General features: G+C 45.2%; 1 protein-coding gene and 1 pseudogene across 1 annotated transcript in view; both read left to right on the plus strand.

Annotated features, from left to right (window-relative positions):
* Positions 1-885: 885 nt before the first annotated feature.
* The window catches only part of LOC147620599 (importin subunit alpha-9), a 48,996-nt gene continuing 30,826 nt past the window's right edge, over positions 886-19,055 (plus strand). The window contains exons 1-2 of the mRNA XM_086824836.1: positions 886-1,103; positions 1,287-1,366. Coding sequence (XP_086680962.1) covers positions 1,062-1,103; positions 1,287-1,366 — 122 coding nt within the window. The 5' untranslated portion in view covers positions 886-1,061. The remainder of the gene's footprint in view (positions 1,104-1,286; positions 1,367-19,055) is intronic.
* On the plus strand, positions 2,528-5,758 carry LOC147620600 (uncharacterized; annotated as a pseudogene).

Genomic DNA, 19,055 nt, shown 5'->3' on the forward strand with positions numbered 1-19,055 from the left:
TGATGGGAAACATGTGAGTCTTCCCGATTCTGGCCATTGTGACATCCCGTTATAAATAACGAGATGGTGTCTAGCTCGCAGGTCCAGAAGGTGTTGCCCATAACCTGTACTGTTTGGTCCACTGTCCTCTGACATCCTCGTGGTCCCTGCATCTACATCGTCTAGTGCCTGTAGGATGAGGGGATCTGTGAAGTCGAATGATTCACAATGTCGATTCTGTGTGCGTGCATTGAAGTCCCCCATCAGGAGAACCTCCCCCATGGTCGAATAGTGTAGGGTATCTGCGGATATAGAGTGGCGTATGGAGACTCACTAGGAAGGGCCCCTCTCTCCTCTCCTCCTCCAATCTGGTCCTCCATGTGACCTGTGTTGAATCTCGACCCCTTCGGCGGGAAGTAGCATATTGCCAAGTAAACTGTTCTCACCTCTGAGAGCTGTAGGCTAATCCACATCTAGGGTGCCTTTGGGTCTCTCGACACCACCCTGATACGCTGGTGTAGTGCTCGTCTGAATAGTACAGCGATCCCACCTGAGCCTCTGGAAGTGCCCTGTCGCATCCCTTGTCTATACACTGATTCCCACTGGTACCCTGCTACCCGTGGTAGGCCTCTCTCTGGGCTTTCATGTGTCTCTGTCAGAAACATGATGTCCCGGTTCTCCGTAACCTCCTCTAGTCTGCCTGGATGTGTCCATAGAGCCCCATTGCAGTTCCAAACTGCTGCATATATCTCCTTGTGCTTCTTGATAATTTCCTGTGTCCCATAGGCCATATGTATCTTCTGACCAGCAGACCTTAAGGGAAGCAGGTAAAACTGTTTTGAGAGAGAGAGAGAGAGAGAGAGAGAGAGAGAGAGAGAGAGAGAGAGTCTCGCTGTGTATCTTCTGACCAGCAGACCTTAATTGGATCATGTTATGTAGAGAGAAGTGCTGCACCTGTAGCAGAGCAATGTGCTTGGGCTGTTGGAAATGTTGCTGGTGAAGGAGAACATGCAAGAGAGATTTTAATAGCACAAGGGGCATTGCTTCCATTGGGCAGGTTGTTACTTTCAAATAAGCCTACCATGGCAAAGACCGCAGCTTGGGCTTTGTCCAATCTTATAAAGGTAAGAGTAACAAACCACACCCCCACAACACCCCCCCCCTTGGCGCCCCTCCCGTAATTCCCTCTTCTGCTTTTGTGGGTTTATTTTACTGTTGTTGTCATTATGTATTTTGTATGTGCGGAATGATCAAGAAATGATTGTTTTCACCCAAATTCATAACTCATAAAAAGTATTCTATTTTAGGGGCCAAGTCCGAAAGCAGCAATGGAACTGTTAAAGATAGACAGTCTGCCGGAATCCATCACTCGGCATATGACAAAAGGGTAAACCCCTCTTCCACTGCGCCCCCTCTCATGTGGTGGAATTAGGTTTTTGTTTCTCATGTTATTATAAACCATAGGAAATCACACAAGGTTATGTGAGCTGCTTCCTCTCTTATGAGAGCCTAAGAGAAGAAAGAGCTTTTCGGTTAGCATACTGAACGGCCAGGCTAGTGCACTGTGCAATGCAGCACTAAGGCATGGGGATAAGTCTAATAAGGTTTGCCTGTGAGCTTTTATGTCTCACTTAATTAACAACAAGGTGATGGAAGAATGAAATGCAATAAAGAATTCAGTGCGTGCTTGTGTGCCTCGTGCGCGGGCGCTGCAATGGTGGCCGAAGTATGGGCCAGTCCCTAGACAATTTGGATACAATGCTTTGCAGAGGCACAGATACAGATACATTGTCCTCAGATTTGGCATACACACAAAAAATCAATACCAAATACTGAGGAGTTGGCTTTCAGGGTTGAAATTTTCCTTACCCTCCCTTGTCCTTTTTCTAGCTATCAGTATTCTTAAAACCTTACTTCCAAAAAGCTATGAGTCTTTGCACAGTCTTAATTATACCACTCACCTTTTCAATAAATAGGAAAAGCAGGATTCGGGCTGAAGTCAGAAACTAGCCTGAATATCACATATTTCGGTTTTGTCAACAGATGATACGGCCATGTTAGCTGATGTGCTGCTACATTCACCAACTGTGCACCTAAATCTTGTTGCCATATGCTACTGCACGACTGTCCGTACAGTTGCACAGATTTGGCTGTACTGTTGCGCTGTCTATATAGGTGCTACCATACAGGGCGGCTGTACTAGTGGACAGAGCTTAAGTGGTCTACATCTTTGATTTCTGCCATACAGGTAGTATGACTGATGCCTGTGCTGCTTTGCTGTTGGATCAAGCCGTACAGGGGCTGCCAGTGTTGGTTGTTAGAGAGAAATGAAGAAATAAAGAAATATTAATGTCTATGAAAAGACCCCAAGGATCTATGAGACCATGAGTGATGCAATGATACCATGGCATTGGTCCCCAAAAAACGGCACCATACATGGTTAACGGGCGTACCAAAGTGTCAGAAAGCCAACACTTGGTTCTAGGCTCCTGGAAGTATTCATGACACAATTGAGGAGAATAAAAGAAGGAAGATTCAGGCATTACATATGCGTGTGGTTGGGCTGCAAGAAGGGGAGTCTGCCAAGGCAGACACCACCATACTATGTCAGAAAATGGGCATAGAAGGCACACCATATGTTGGATACATGGAGAGCAGGTAAGGACACCACACGTGCCTGCACAATACTCCTCACTACTCTCAAATTCAAGGACGCCACCAGCTGGCAAGCATTCTTGGATCATAGAGCGGCCCTCAAAGGTGAGAAAATTTGTCTTGGTGATGACCTTACTCCCACACAGGTGGAGCATAGGAAAATGAGCATGCCGCAGGTGCTTGAAGCCCATAAGGCGGGGAAGTGGGCAGTTTATAGAGATGGCAAGGTCATCATTACAAACAGACATCCCAGATAGGGACACGGGGACTATGGGACCACACTCGAGGATGGCAGTCTGAAACTGCAATGGGACGTGGTGGTCGACTTTGGGGGATTCAGGGAGAGTGAGACTTTCATAGGACAAGACATCATCTTCTACACAGGGACGCACTAGAGCTAGGAGAGGGGACTACCACATGTATTGGGATATCAGTGGGAGTCAGCTTACTGGGTGAACAACAGGAGGGGTGAGGGGATCAGGAGGAGTAGCGGTTTTATCCAGGACACACTTACAGCCCATGGGTAGCATAACAGGAGGGATTAAGAGACTTTCATAGGACGAGACATCATCTTCTACACAGGGACTCACCAGAGCTAGGAGAGGGGACTACCACATGTATCGGGATATCAGTGGGAGTCAGCTTACTGGGAGGAGACCTGAACAACAGGAGGGGTGAGGGGATCAGGAGGAGTAGCGGTTTTATCCAGGACACACTTACAGCCCATGGGTAGCATAATCAGGAGGGATGAGGAGGCCTGCTACATGTAGGTTTGGTTACAAATTACAGCTCCGAGATGCATCTATGTTGTGGTATGCTATTTCGTCGTGGATTCTTCACGATATGCCCCACAGGACCGGAGGGGGTCTCCATTCACAGCTCTCTCAGAGGATATCATTGGCTTCATGATATGCCCACAGGACCGGAAGCCGTCTTCATTCACAGCTCTCTCTGAGGATATCACTGGCTTCTCTTCCCCCTTATGTTAGAAAAGTTTGGAATCATCCTTTAGTAGCTTTCAAATATGTAAAAACCTTAGGTCAAAAAGCTTTCAATTATTGTGATATTGGGAGAAACTTATAGGAAGGCTGTTTTCTCTTCGTTTGTGGAGGAATCTTTAGGACATGTGGTCACTGGAGATTGCTCCATTCTTCCTTCTCATTTGCTCAAAGAGCTCTTTTCTAAAGGCACTAAATTTAGACTTTCTTCTTCAATTGACTCTTGTTTTCTTAAGGCCATAGAAAAGGGCATATCTAGTTTTCTAGTCAAGCTAGAAGAATCTTTAGGAGTTCAAGGCATTTTTTCTCATTGGAAAGCTACTATTTTAAGAAAGGCCTCTGAGAAACTCACGAAATTCTGTTCAAAGAGTACTCCCTCTGTTAGCAATTCTTTATCTTCTAGCGATTTAGTTGCTCTCAAGAAATTTCATCGGGATTTTGTTATTTCCTACGTAGACAACTGTTCTAACAATTTTGTTTTTACTTGTAAAAAGTTTTACAATGTTTGTTAAGTGAAGTGAATTCTTCCTCTCAGACTTATTCTAGCTGTTCACTTTCTTCTCAAGACGTTATCTTAAAACACCAAGATTTTTGTAGATCGTTTGGTTTCAAGTGCAACCCTACTTTGCCTTTTTTGTATACAGTATGGAAGTTTCATAAGAATCCTATAAAGCCCAGGTTCATAGCTGCTTCTTGCAATATATCTCTAACGGATGTTTCTAAATGGCTTAGTCATTGCTTTAAAGCCATTTTACCTAGTGTCCATGACCTTTGGAAAAATCTTCTTAAAGATGCTGACGTGCCTACAGACACGAGTTGGGTCTTAAAAGACTCTGTAGGAGTAGTTCCCATCTTGAAATTCTTAAATTCTTCTCGGAGCCTGGTTGAAAAGTTGTCTTCTTTATGCCTACAAACCTTCGACTTCACGACCTTATACACCAAACTAGACTTAGAAGACTTTCGTGTAAGGATTAGATCCCTTATGACGAAAGTTTTTGCCTATAGATTAGAAAAGGATAGATTCAAGGCTTTATTAGTAGAAAAGTCAACTTTGCATTTTAATTTTTCTTGGTTAAAAAGTAAAAATCAAGATGTAGATAAGAGAAAGAAAAGATTCACCAAAATTGTAGACAAAGATGACATTTATACTTGGTTAGATTTTCTCCTAGATAACCTTTATATATCCTTAGGCGACTCTCTCTTTAAGCAAGCAATTGGTATTCCCATGGGTACCAATTGTGCCGTCTTTCTTGCTAATTTTTATCTTTTTACTTATGAGTTTGATTTTATGGAACGTCTTATTTCTGCTAATACTTGTCCAGTCTTTCTTCACAAACTTTTTAATGTGAGACGTTTTGTAGATGACCTCTTCGTTCGTGACATTCCTTCCTTTCAAGAGTTTTTGTATATCAGTCCAAATTCCGTAGGTGGAGGGATCTATCCCAAGGAATTTTGCGAACTTAACTGCACCTCGAATAGCGATAGTTGTACTTTTTTAGACCTTAAGATCACTCGATCATCTATAGGCTTCATAGTAGATATTTATGACAAACGCTTACAACTTGAATATGCTAACTTAAAGATCATTCGGATGCCATACTTTTCTTGATACAACTAAGTATGGTGTTATCTGCTCTCAACTTTTTAGATTCTCTCGTCTTTGCTCTACTAAATTTGCCTTTATATCTCAATCTTGCCATGTTATTTTGCTACTTATCGAAAAAGGTTATAGTTTCAATAAGAGTTTGAGAAAGGTTCATTCTTTCATGAATCGTATAAGTTTATCTTTGGTATTTCAACTTTTGGAATGTTTAAAATGATAAGGAGTAAGTTTTTTTTTTTCCAATTGGCCTTTGGCCCAAGATCCTCCCATAGTTACCAAAGTTCACCGCTAGACAGCCGCCTGTAGGTGCTTATTTATCCACCCATAGACAATTGTTGGAATTCGGGTTGCAGGAAAGCACACAAAGCTTGGAGAAGAAGAAGCAAGAATGCACACAACACACAATGTATTAGATTGTGTCAATGTACAAAAGATAAGTTAGCCCTAGAAGGATGGGCGTATATACAAGCTGGGGGAAAAAACCTCCTAAAGAGGGAAAAAGTGTCCCGGCGGTCCTAAGTGTGTTCACACACATCACTGCCTATATATATATGGCAACAAATCCCCCCTGGGAGTGATGGTGTGAACGAGAGCTGGCACTCATGTATAGGGGAGTGCCATGCCCGAAGTAGATCAGTCCACAAAGGAGAGCAAGCCCAAAGCTTTGCGGAAAGCTTCGAACTTCTCACGAGGAAGCGCCTTTGTGAAAAGATCGGCGAGGTTGTCCTGTGTTGTCACATAGGCCAAGCTTATCTCTCCTGCTGGGAGTCTCTCCCTGACACAGTGATAATGCACCTCAATGTGCTTTGTGCGAGCATGAAAAACTGGGTTTCTCGCAACTGCCAATGCGCTCTGACTGTCAGTGAAGATAGAGGTGGCAGACTCCTGTCCAACACCCAAGTCAGCCATAAGCCTTCTGAGCCACACACACTCAACCGTAGCTGTGAAAGCTGCCCTGTACTCAGCTTCACAACTAGAAGTGGCCACAGTAGGTTGCTTCTTGCTCAACCAAGATATGCATGAGCTACCAAGCATGAAACAAAAACCACTTGTGGACACTCTTGTGTCATAGCAACCAGCCCAATCTGAGTCCGAAAAAGCATGTAAATCTGGTGGCAACGATCCCCCCTTGGGATAAAACAATCCAAGATGTATGGTGCCACTCACGTAGCGAAAGATGCGTTTAACTGCCTTCCAATGCTGAGACCCTAGGCTATGCATAAACCTGCTCACCTGTGAGACTGCAAACCGAATGTCCGGCCTCGTAATGCATACATAAATGAGGCAACCAACAGCTGTCTGATAGAGTGTGACATCAAAGTGATCTCCAGCATCATGAAGACTCAACTTCAAACCTGTCTCCATTGGAGTAGCAATAGGCTTGCAGTCTTCAAGGCCAAATCTCCGCAACAATGTCTCAATATACTTTGTCTGACACAAAGCAATACCTCCATCACACTGCTTAAATTGTATCCCCAAATAATGATGCAAATGCCCCAAATCTGACATCTCAAAAGAGGCATTCAAATCAGCCTTAAAATCAGCAATATGACTTTCATTTGGTCCTGTGAGCAGCATGTCATCGACATAGAGAGCAATGATTAGATGTACATCATCCACACATTTAACATACAAAGTGCTTTCTGTTGGACTATTCTGAAAACCATGTGCAGTCAAATATGCATGTATCTTTTCATACCAAGCTCGTGGAGCTTGCTTTAAACCATATAAAGCCTTTTTCAACCTGCACACTTTGTTTTCCTGCCCTTTTTGAACAAAACCACGAGGCTGCGATACATACATCTCCTCATGCAAATCTCCATTCAAGAACGCAGTCTTTATGTCCAACTGATGTACATTCCAACCATTATGAGCTACCAATGCACAAATGCTACGAATGGTAGTCATACGACAAGTGGGAGCAAAGGTCTCATCAAAATCAATGCCCTTTTCTTGAGCATAAGCCTTTGCAACAAGTCTAGCCTTATAGCGATTAACACTGTCATTTGGCTTTCGTTTCAACTTAAAAACCCACTTACATCCAATGGCCTTTTTACCAATAGGCAAATCACACAAAGACCATGTACCATTCTTCATTATAGCATCATATTCACTTTGCATTGTAGCCAACCAATTTTTTGATTTTTGTGCCTCATCAAATGAAAGAGGTTCTTCCTCTTCACACATACTAGACACAGCCAAAGCATAACAATCTGATGCATAAGAGGCATGCTGAAAACCTGAACGAGTACGACTAGATATAGGTGCATCAATTTTACTATCACGCAAGGTTTGCACCAGCTATTTAGGCATACCTCTAGCCTGCTCATTTTCAGCCCTATCCTCAGAAATTACATCCTGTAAATCTGCATCAGAAATAGGCTGATCTATGATGTCGTTTGAAATCTGCATAGGCTGAATATTTGCCTCATTAGGACTTACATTTGAATTCCCATCTGTAAACAGAGGCAACAATGTATCAAATACTTCCCGTGAGCTCACACCTGTCTCTTTGGTACATGATAACAAAGGCTGCATAGCATCTTCCACAAAAACAACATCTCGACTAATCAAGATACGCTTTGATTGCGGATGATACAATCTGTAACCCTTGCTCTCAGCACTGTAACCAACAAAAATGCATTTGACAGCCTTATCATCCAATTTTCTGCGTTGTTGCACAGGCACTAAAGCATAGGCCAAGCAACCAAAGACACGCAAGTGACCAATAGAAGGCTTCCTGCCATGCCAAGCTTCATATGGAGTAATAGACTGCAAGGCCTTAGTGGGACACCTGTTAAGTACATATGCAGCACACATGACAGCCTCAAGCCAAAACGCATGTGGCAAAGCTTGGCTCTTGACCATACATCGTGCCATCTCCATAAGTGACCTGTTTTTCCTCTCAGCAACACCATTTTGCTGAGGGGTATACGGCACTGTACATTGGTGTTTTATCCCACGACTAGCCAGAAATGCATCAAACTCTTTAGACAAGTACTCCCCACCTCGATCAGAACGGAGGGTGCCCACAGTACAATTGGATACATTTTCAACCATAAGAAAAAACTGTTTGAAGCACAAAAACACTTCGGACTTTGCCTTCAGTGGATATACCCATGCATGCCTCGAGTAATCATCAATGAAAGTCACGAAGTACAAGTGTTTACCAAATGACGGAGTTTGCATAGGCCCACATACATCACTATGTACAAGTTGCAATTTGTGAGTGGCCCGCACAGAACCATCCTTTGGAAACGCAGAACGCTGCATTTTGCCCAAAATACAGCCTTCACAAACATGTTTCAATGGTGCCTCAAGAGGGGGCAATGAAGCAACCATATCAAATTTCTGCAAACGCAGCAAACTAGCAAAGTTCAGATGACCAAAATGAGCATGCCATAGTTTTGCATCTGAAACTGCCTTTTCATCAGAAACTGCATTTGCTGAATCTTCCACACACTTGTCATAAGAATTGAGCCTATACAGCCCACGAAACAAGGTGCCAGATGCAATAATCGTATCACCAGAAGTCAAATCATGAACAGTACATCTGTCATCCACAAATTTGACTACAAGTCCAAGTCTAGCAAGCGCAGAGACAGACAATAGATTCTTCTTTATCCCTGGCACATACAAAGCATCTGAAAGTGTAAAAGCGCTGCCATTTGCAGCAGTAAGCATAATTTTACCAACGTCCTTCATTAGGTAAGAAGCATTATTGGCACATGTGACAGTATTCTCATTAGAGACAGCCTCAAGACAAGTGAACATATCACGATGCGAGGTAATGTGCTTTGTAGCACTACTGTCAAAATACCATACATTAGAGTCAACAGAAACTGCCAAACATGCATCATGTACAGATGGGTCATACTGGCAATACACGCTAAACGCCCATTCTGTATCCTGCACAACATTTGCAGAATCTGCATTTGTAGAAGCATCCGCTATTGTGGCTGCATTTGACTCTTTCTTCTTTGCCTCTTTAGCCTTTAGCTTAGGACAATTCTTAATGACATGATCATTTGCCTTACAATAGTTGCACCTGGTCTTTTTCTTGCCTTTATCAAGAGCCTTCTCAGTCTTATTGTTGCTACCTCTGGAAGGAGAAGAAGTTGCAGACCTACTAATAGGAGAAGAAACAGTGGAAGGGGCTGCCTTACCACTTCTTCTCTGCTGGGCAGCAATAAATGCCTGATGAACTGCACGCTGCCTAGCCCTGTTTTGCGTGGACTGTGCTTCTTGCAAGAGCTTGTTGACTAAAGTATCATACTTGACAACATCAGGTCTGTCCTCAGTAACAAGTCTCCACGTGGAAGCAAAAGTCTGATATGACTCAGATAAAGCATCAAGAACAGTCTGCACAAGAGAATGATCAGGAATAATCTCACCTGCAGAAATCAACTGTTCCTTGAGATCTTTAATCTCAGCAAGAAAACCATTCATGTCATCATCTTCTTGCATAATCTTCGATTCTAGCTCTTTACGCAGGTAAGAGATTTTTGCCTCGTTACGACCTGCATACAAACCAGCTAGAATATCCCAAGCCTGTTTTGCTGTTTTAGCTGAACGAATATGTGGGGTGATGTTACGTTTGATAGAAAGTGCAATCAAGGCATGAGCCTGCGCATCTTTACCATCCCAACGAGCTTGTTCAGCAGTGGGTAAAACAGCAGCAAGAGTAGAGCTGCTAGAACCTGCAACATCCTCAACAGATCCTACATCCACAGAACCTGGACGTACATCCATACCCTGCATAATGTTCCACACTCCTTTTGCAACCAAAACATGTTGCATCATGTATGCCCAAAGTGGGTAGTTGCTGTCTCCATCCAATTTGTCATCAGCAGATAACATGCGAAATACATCATTGCTGTTATCAGCCATGGCCACTGATTGAAACTGATGCAAAAGCTACCTGTAATGAAGGAAAGACTGAACAAAAAACAACTCGTGCTATGTAGCACGGTCCACAATAGAGTACGTATGCCTGTTTTGTAGAAAACTGCACTGTCAAAATTTCTGCACAAAATGACGAAAACACATGTGCAGAACTTGAAATGCAAAAACGGAGCCCGAAACGACCTCAGATGCGATTTCTGAGAACGCCAAGCCCAACGGGCTTATTTGCAAAGTATAGGGACCTGCAAGTGCTCGTGAAAGCTCACCTCAATCGGAGAACGTGAGTCGGAGGGTGCAGGCGGCGTAGCCGTGGGAGCCGATGCCTGCTCTGATACCAATTGTTGGAATTAGGGTTGCAGGAAAGCACACAAAGCTTGGAGAAGAAGAAGCAAGAATGCACACAACACACAATGTATTAGATTGTGTCAATGTACAAAAGATAAGTTAGCCCTAGAAGGATAGGCATATATACAAGCTAGGGGAAAAAACCTCCTAAAGAGGGAAAAAGTGCCCCGGCGGTCCTAAGTGTGTTCACACACATCACTGCCTATATATATATGGCAACAACAATGGCCCCCGAGGGAGCACCAAGGGGGGTTTTGAACCCACGACCTCTTGGTCCTAGGCAAACACCTTCACCACTTGAGCTATCACCTCATTGGCGATAAGGAGTAAGTTTTATAGAAGTGGGGAGCTGAAAAGCCCACTTAATTCATAATTCAATGCTCTTTTTTGTAAAAGTGGCTTGTTCTAGCTTAGTGTAGGGTTTGTTGTTTTAACTTAGAGTAGGCCTTTTTTAGTCTTTTTGTAATTTTTCTTTCTCGCTCTAGCTTAATATAGACTTAGTTTGGTTCTTTCCTATGTTTTGTGATTCTTTGTTGTTATACCTTAGAGCAAACTTTGAGTGCTAGTCTCTATCATGATTGAGTATGCCCATCACCTCCGGAGAGTCATAGAAACTCAGTTCGCTGGTTTTATAAAGCATGTTCTTTTGGACTAACCTTATACAAACCTACACCTACTCTTGGGCACTGATGATGTGAGTAGGGATGTCATAGCTTATTGTCCATGCTATGCATGATAGAGTTGATGAACCCGCGCTTCATGTTCGGACAGACATTGGAGTTAATGGTTGCACTTTTGAGTCGAAGTCTTTTTTAAAGTTTAACTTAATGTTTGGTTCTGGCTCTTAAGTGCTTTAGGTCTAGAGTTTACAGTTCTCTGTTTTGCTATTTTGTGTTGTTGTTTAGTATCTTAGCTCAAAAGGTTTAAGTTCTTATTAAGAAGAAGTGTGTGTATGCTTTTTTGTGTGTGTGTGTGTGTGTGTTTTTTTTATTTTTTATTTTTTAAAGTTTCTTTCATTCATGTAATTGTTTTGTTTTGTTTTCTTGTTTTCTTGTTTTCTTGTTTCTTGTTTCTTGTTTTTTTGTTTGTTTTGTATTGTATTGTATTGTTTTGTTTGTTTGTTTGTTTTTGTTTTTTGTTTTTTGTTTTTTTGTTAATGTCTTAATTAAAAGTCTTCGTTTAATATTATCTTTTGATTTCCTCTCCTTAGTAGCTAGGTTGTTAGTTTATTTATTTTTGATCTTTCAAATGCTTTGTTTTTGTCTTTGTCCTTCTTCACTATTATTTCTTTCTCAAATCTCTCAATTCGTAAGTTTAGATTTTTCTGTATCTGTAATGGGATGGCATCGGTGGCTTGCATCAGGAGGGCTTACTAGTTTTCTGTAAAAGGGGGGCTCCAGCACAATCGATTATCTTATGGGCATTGGGATCGCTGGGAACTAGCCTCGCTAATACTTGACTTTACCATCCTACCATGCTTGCTTGGTGCCGACCACAGTTACCTTGCCTTCACCCTCATGTGCACACCACCTACCCCACCACAGGCATCGCCCATCTCACACTACACTCACCCATGATTGTGCTCTTATCTAGGCAGATCAGCTCTACTGTCATCTCTTGGATGTAGATTCATCTCCACCCCTCACCACCCTCACCTCACAGCTCACAACAATTATCCACACATCCACCATCGACAGCTTTTCACGCACCAGTCGGTCCACCACCAAAGCCTGCACAGGTACCATGCCTGAGAATTGTTGGTATGATGACGAATGCCGTACACGTCTCTTCTGTGAGTTAGCTACCAACAAATCCAAAACCGTGAATCTGAATGGATTAACTGTTACCTTACTCGCCGCAAGAAATGAGCACATTATCGTAAACAACACGAGGACTTACACCAACTCTTCCTAACCAAGAATTCGAATAGGGCTTGGCGTAGGATCCTTGAACGATGCTTACCCACCCCCATCACGGACCCACACATCCGGCACTCATGCACACACATTAGACCACATACCCCACCAAACCCCCCCTCACATATCCACCTCATGCACGTCCCACCACATCCACCTTCTTCACAGGAGACATGGTGGTGAAGGCTATACGAAAGCTTCAAAATGGCCGATCACAGGATCACGAGGGGCTTATGGCTGAGCACCTCTTATGCAGGCCTGTCACCTTTCCTAGCCCATATGTTTAATAGGGCTCTCTTAGAGGACTTTCCCTCCACCTGGTCATCACACACTATTGCGCCTATCCATAAGGCAGGAGACCCCATGGATCCTAGTAACTACAGAACCATCTTGATTGGCCATATCTTTGCCAAGCTCTATGGATCTATACTTGAGTATGAGAGAGAGAAATGAAATGAAATGAAATGTTATATTAACGTCTTCAAAAGGCCATAATGACCTATGAGACCAAAAGTTACATCATGGTGGATCTGATACAATGTCTGGATAAAAAAACCCAGAAAATGAAAAATAAAGATGATACTACTGGCACCTAGAAAATGAAACTGGAACTGGAAGGTACACTATGGAGGTACCTCCATCTCATAATATGTGCCGCATCGGACACTGGCGGATCTCCTCAATATCCTCTGCGGTCAGCACCCTGACTGGGTGTCTCGCATGCCTCGCAAGAATAATCCGAATCTGCCGCCGCTGCAACCTCCGTCTATGCTGGGATGCCCTCCTCCGTGGTCGTGGGCGTCTGGACCACCCAAGCTCAATCGCACGATCAATCAGTGTACCCCTGGTGTGGGCGGTATCCATGTCCTGCTGCTGCTGTGGTCAGTGATGGCCGGACTAAAGAAGTCTGTAATGTGCCTCTGAGTCTGGCTCTCTGTGCGCCTAAGCAGGCTATCTCTATGTCTCCGCAGCTCAAGCAAGAACAATCCCAAACACCTCTTGTCCTGGTACCCCATGACTCTGGAAAGTGGTCCAAAACCCTCTCTGAATAAACAGTGGAAACGACCACGTATCTCATAGTATGCAGTACAATGGCATATATAATGCAGCTCTGTCTCTGGCTCCCCATGGCATACTCGGCATATCCTGGCCTCAGCTGGTATACCTCTATATCGGCCAATCTCAATCTCAAGCTGGTGTGAGGATGTGCGAATCTGACCAATAGCACATCGTACTGCATGAGACAAGTGTACATCCATGTAACTGGGTCTGATCACAAAACCATCTGCTGTGAGCTGAAGAAAATGTTCTCTGTAGAAAGCCATCTTCGTGCCCAGCTCCTCAGTCGGCTGTATCCATGTCCTCCTAATGTCCAGCTGAACTAAATCCTGACGGATGAGTCTGGTAATCTCTGTCCGTGTAAGAGTGAGAGAGGGTGCCTCCAGAGAATACTGGAAGGGAGGCAATCTGTCCATGCTAAAACCATGTGCCTGGAACCAAGATGTCATCTGTCCATACCAACAAGCCGTGTCTCCCTGTAAAGCTAACTGTCGGGAGGACTCCAGGGCGAGGCGTGCATATCTGTCTCGGGGGAGATCCCACAAGCCATGTATGTAGGAGACTGATCTCGTAAGAGCCTCAATCGCCAGAGGGGCAGCCGCCAGCTCTGCTCGAATAATCTCATGAGGTACCACAGCCTTGGCTCTAATAAGCCTAGCAATCATAGATACCAAAGGCCTCTCCATACCTCTCCACCCACCTGCGCTGTGATGGCCCACTGAAGGTCCCCATATCTGCACTCCATAAAGCATAGCTGATGTCACTAGAGTGTAACATAGCTGATGTCACTAGAGTGTCAAAAAGCCAGAGTTTTGTTCGAGGTTCCTGAAACTGAACCTGCGAACACATCCTCTCCAAACCACCCAGGGCTGCATGTGCTCTAGTCAATCTAGTCTCTGCTGCTCTCCTCATCGAAAACACTGGCCCACTGAATACTACCCCAAGATATGTATATGCATCTGTATACTCCACAATCTCCTGCCCATATGTAAATGTGGAAGCTGATCGCCTAACCCATTGTGGCGTGGTGTTAAACACCATAACCTTGGTTTTGCCAAGGTTGACAGACAATCCACTATCATGTGCAAACTCATGTAAAGCATCCAGATGACGCTGCATACCCTCAGGAGAGTCAGAGATCAACACAATATCATCAGCATATAACAATAGTGGGATCCATGTACCTGCTAGCTGGGCTCCTCTGTCCCCCAATCTCTCAATGTAGTCAGAAGCCTCATCCACATACATACCAAACAGTGAAGGAGATAACGGGCAACCTTGCTTCACTCCTATAGTGGAGTGAACCAAAGTAGAGACCCCCTCTGGGGTGCGTACGTGTCCTGCAACTGATCTGTATAAAGCCATAATTCCCCATATGAGCTCTGTGGGTACCCCCATCTCCTGTAATCGCCTCATCAATCTGGCTCTGGGCACTGTATCAAATGCTTTGCGGAAGTCCACAAAGCTACAATAAATCCGTCGCCCATGCGACCTGCCCTCCTCAATAATGGCCCGGAGAGTCAAGATGTGGTCAAGAGTAGAGAAACCTCTCCTGAACCCTGCCTGTCCCTCTGCTCGAATGCCAACTCTCTCTGCCCATCTACTCAACTGCTGCTCAAGAATGGATGCATACAATCGTGCTAGTGTGTGACCAATCATAATAGTGCGATAATTCCCTGGCTGCATAGGGTCCCCTGACTTGAAGATAGGCACGATGGTGGACCTACTCCAAGACTCGGGTAAGCCTTCGCACATAGCACGATTGAACATCACTGCTAGAAGCTCTGCCAGCATGTCTCTCGCATGAATAAAGTGCTCAGCAACCAATCCATCGTGATCATATGCTCTCCCAGTCTTCATCCTATCAATGGCCTTCCTTACCATCTCTGCGGTAAAGAAAGTACATGTCTGTGGGCATGGTGCTGGCGGGTCAGGAAAAGGTGTCTGTTCAGGAACTGTATATAGAGATGCTGCATAACTACCCCAGACCTCTGTAGAAGTGATGGCCAAAGCAGGGGAGGACTTATGAAACAGACGCCAAGCCTCCCTCGAATCCTGGCTCAAGAACAGCTGGTATAATTCCTGCTCTAGCTGAGCAAGGAAGGCCCGCTTCTTCCTTCGCACAAGGCGTCGGAAGGCAATACGTGACTGTCGGTAAGTAGTGACTCCCAAAGCAACCTCCTGCTGCAGTCGGGCTCTGGTCTCTCTGCACTCCTCATCATACCAGCTGTTCTGGGGCATACATCTAGAATGCTGTCTCTGTCCAGGCTGAGTATGTGGATATGCCTCTCTCGCTGCATCATGTAAAGTCTCTGTCAGTATATGGGTCAACTCCTCCAGAGGTCTCCCTGGCTCCTCTGTGTACAGACGTCTATAAATCCCATCTGTGTAGACAGCATCAGTCTCTGAGGTAAAAGTATATCGAGTGTGATCTGCCCCTCGTGTCCTCTGAGCTGTGGTAAAGTGAAAAGAGATAGTCAATGTCAACAATGCATGATCCACTACTACCCCAATGGGCCGAGATCCAACTGTGAAGTCCTCAATGCATGAAACAAAGCTGGGCATAGCCATAACATAATCCACTGTGCTAGCACCATGTCTATGTGGAAAGCAAGTAAATCCAGCTGCTGACGGAAACCTCTGCAAGCCATTAAGTATGGCCAACCCATGCGCAGTCCCCATATCTACCAAATATCTCCCATACTCTGTGCACTCCACATCCTGTGAGCTTCTGTCTAATCCCATATCCAGAGTGTCCAACTCTCTCAGCATCTCCTCCGAGGTATCATAAAAGGCTGTCTGGCGGTTGCCCGTCCGGGCATTAAAGTCCCCTAACAGGATGATGTCTCCATCCCTAGAGAACTCCCATATGTCATCATCTAGCACAGAGAAAGGAGACTGCCCTCTAGGTGCTGCATATGTCGATGTACTAGGAGCAAAATAGCATATGGCAATATACAGGAATCTGCCTGTGTCGGCCCTCAGTCTCACCCACATATATCTGGCCTGATCATCTCTCCGAACTATGTGTATAAGCGGTTGCAGCTCCTCCCTGAAAAGAACTGCCACCCCTCCTGATCCTCTACTACTGTGTACCGATCTCGTCCCTACTCTGCAAGCTGTCTCCCATCTGTATCCTGTCACCTGTGGCATCATCTGACCAGGGGCCTGGTGAGTCTCCGAGTAGAAGACTATATCTCTATCTCTAAAGCTGTCCTCAAAGGCACCTACATCAAGTCTGAGGGATCCATTGCAGTTCCAGGCTGCCAGCTTTAATTTGGTCCCATAGGTCTCGCACCGTCATGTAGAGCGTCGCTCCACGATGACCACCCTCCCTTCTCTATAAAATGCTATCTTACCCTTTTCTCTTGCTGCTCTAATCTCTGGCATGACTTCCTTCATATGTGCAAGCTGTGAAAGAGTAAGATCATCACCAAGAAAAATGCCTGTATTCTTTAAAGTGGGTCGTCTCTTCAAGAACTCCTTCAAGAGAGAGAGAGAGAGAGAGAGAAAGAAAGAAAGAAAGAAACAAAGATATATTAACGTCTACGAGAGGCCAAAGTCGGCCTATGAGACAAAAAATAATACAACTGTGTTCTTCCGGTCATCGGAAGAAAAGAAAGAAAAGAAAAAGTGTGCATGTGTCTGGATACAACTGTGAATCATCATGGATCGGTGGAGCCCATATACAAACAATATAAGGGGGGGTGGGGATGTGGATGGAGTGCTAAGGCAAGATGCATCTCTATATGCTGAAGGGGTAGTACAAGCATGCTATGCAAATCTATGTCTAACTCCATCCAGTGCCATAAGAGGGATATAAGATATCATACATCGCCAATGCTGAGGCTGTGAATGGCGTGAGCATGTACCCTGAGTCTGAATGAAAGCGAGCTAGCCTCTCCTGTGTCTCCATCTGGTGTCTCATTCGGATAGCTGCTATCTCTCGGTGACGGAGTCGGGGTGCTCTATGTCCAGTCTGTCTAGGTCTCCTCCTGGCTCTCAATTCCTCTGCTCTCTATGCGGTCACCCCACGTGGTACATCAGCTGGCACTGGCATAGCTCTCTGGAAGAAATCTGTGAGCTGGGATTGTCTCCCACCCCTAGTGGGAGCGGGTGTCTGGAGGAGTCTCTCTCGAGAACTATGAAGCTCTAGTAGTAGTCTGCCAAGCTGTCACTGGTCCGAGGCCTCCATCAACTGATGTAGTGAAGAGTGCTCCTCAAACAATCCTGCATATCTATCTCTGACCCCCTGGTGGGCTCTACATCTACATACAAAGTGATCCTCAGTCTCCACCTCCTCGCGGCACAATCTGCATATCCGCTCAGCTCTGGGAACCCGTGCCGCTCTCCCAGCCTCTATCTCTAGCTGATGTGATGAGACTCGTAGCTGGCCAATAGCAACGCGAGAGCTGGGTGGCATGTATACATCCATGTACCGCGGTCGATGTATAAACCCATCCCCTGAGATGCTCATAAAGTGGTCTCTGTAATACAGCATCTTCGGTGGTAGTGGGCTCTCTGGTGCTGTCCATGTCTCCTGTATGTAGTGCTGCCATATGTCCTGTCTCATCACTCTGTTCCTCTCATTGAGAGAGAGGTAACCCCGTGGAGCAGACTGATCATACTGAAAAGGTGGCAACCGCTCAATGTCTATCCCATGATGTGAGAACCAGTGTAGCATCTGTGCATACCAAGATCCAGTGTGTCCAGCCTTAGCCATCTGTCTGGATGCCTCAAAAGCTCGGCGGGATAATCTCTCCGTGGGCATCTCCCTCATCCTATATATAAAGGAGATCGTCTGGAACAATGCCTCCACTGCCATAGGTGGTGCAGCAAACTCAGCTCGAACAATGTCGTGCGGGATGGATGGTTTGCTGCGTATCATCCTCGAGAGCATCAAGATCTGTGGTCTCTCCAGCTGTACCCATGTGGAGGTTGCAAGCCCTGGTGCCCAAACCACTGCTGCATACATCAAGGCTGGTGTCACTAATGTATCAAAGAGCCACCCTTTCGTGCGGGGTTCCTGAAAATGTGCCTGATGACACTGACGCTCAAGGCCAGCAAGAGCTGCATACCCCCGGGTCACTCTGTCTCGGACTGCCTGAGCCATGGAGAAGCGTCCAGCGAAGCTAGTAAATGTGATGCCAAGGTAAACATAAGAGCTCACCACCTCGACCCGCCCTCCTGCTCATGTGAGAGTAGTGTGGCTCCTGACTGCGGGTGAGGTGTGGAAGATCATAACCTTGGTTTTCCCAAGGTTCACGGTGAGCCCCTGCTGTGCGCAGAAGTCATCAAGAGCCACAAGGTGTCTTTGAAGCCCAACCTGCGTGTCGGATACCAAGATGATGTCATCAGCATAAAGCATAACATGGACAGTAATACCTGATAGCTCAACCCCAGAGCCTCCTCCCTGTGTGATGTAATCGACCACCTCATCAATATAGAGCCCAAAGAGCGTGGGGGAGAGCCGGCACCCCTGCTTCACACCAATGGTGCTAGCAACTGTGTCGGACAAGCCTCCTGGGCATCGAACTCTCCCAAAGACCTGCTCATATAGCCTGTATATGCCCCACATCATGTCTGAAGGTATGC

The sequence above is a fragment of the Cibotium barometz genome, chromosome 31 (genome assembly GCF_041138505.1).
Source record: "Cibotium barometz isolate CiBa-2024 chromosome 31, ASM4113850v1, whole genome shotgun sequence".
Classification (NCBI taxonomy): domain Eukaryota; kingdom Viridiplantae; phylum Streptophyta; class Polypodiopsida; order Cyatheales; family Cibotiaceae; genus Cibotium; species Cibotium barometz.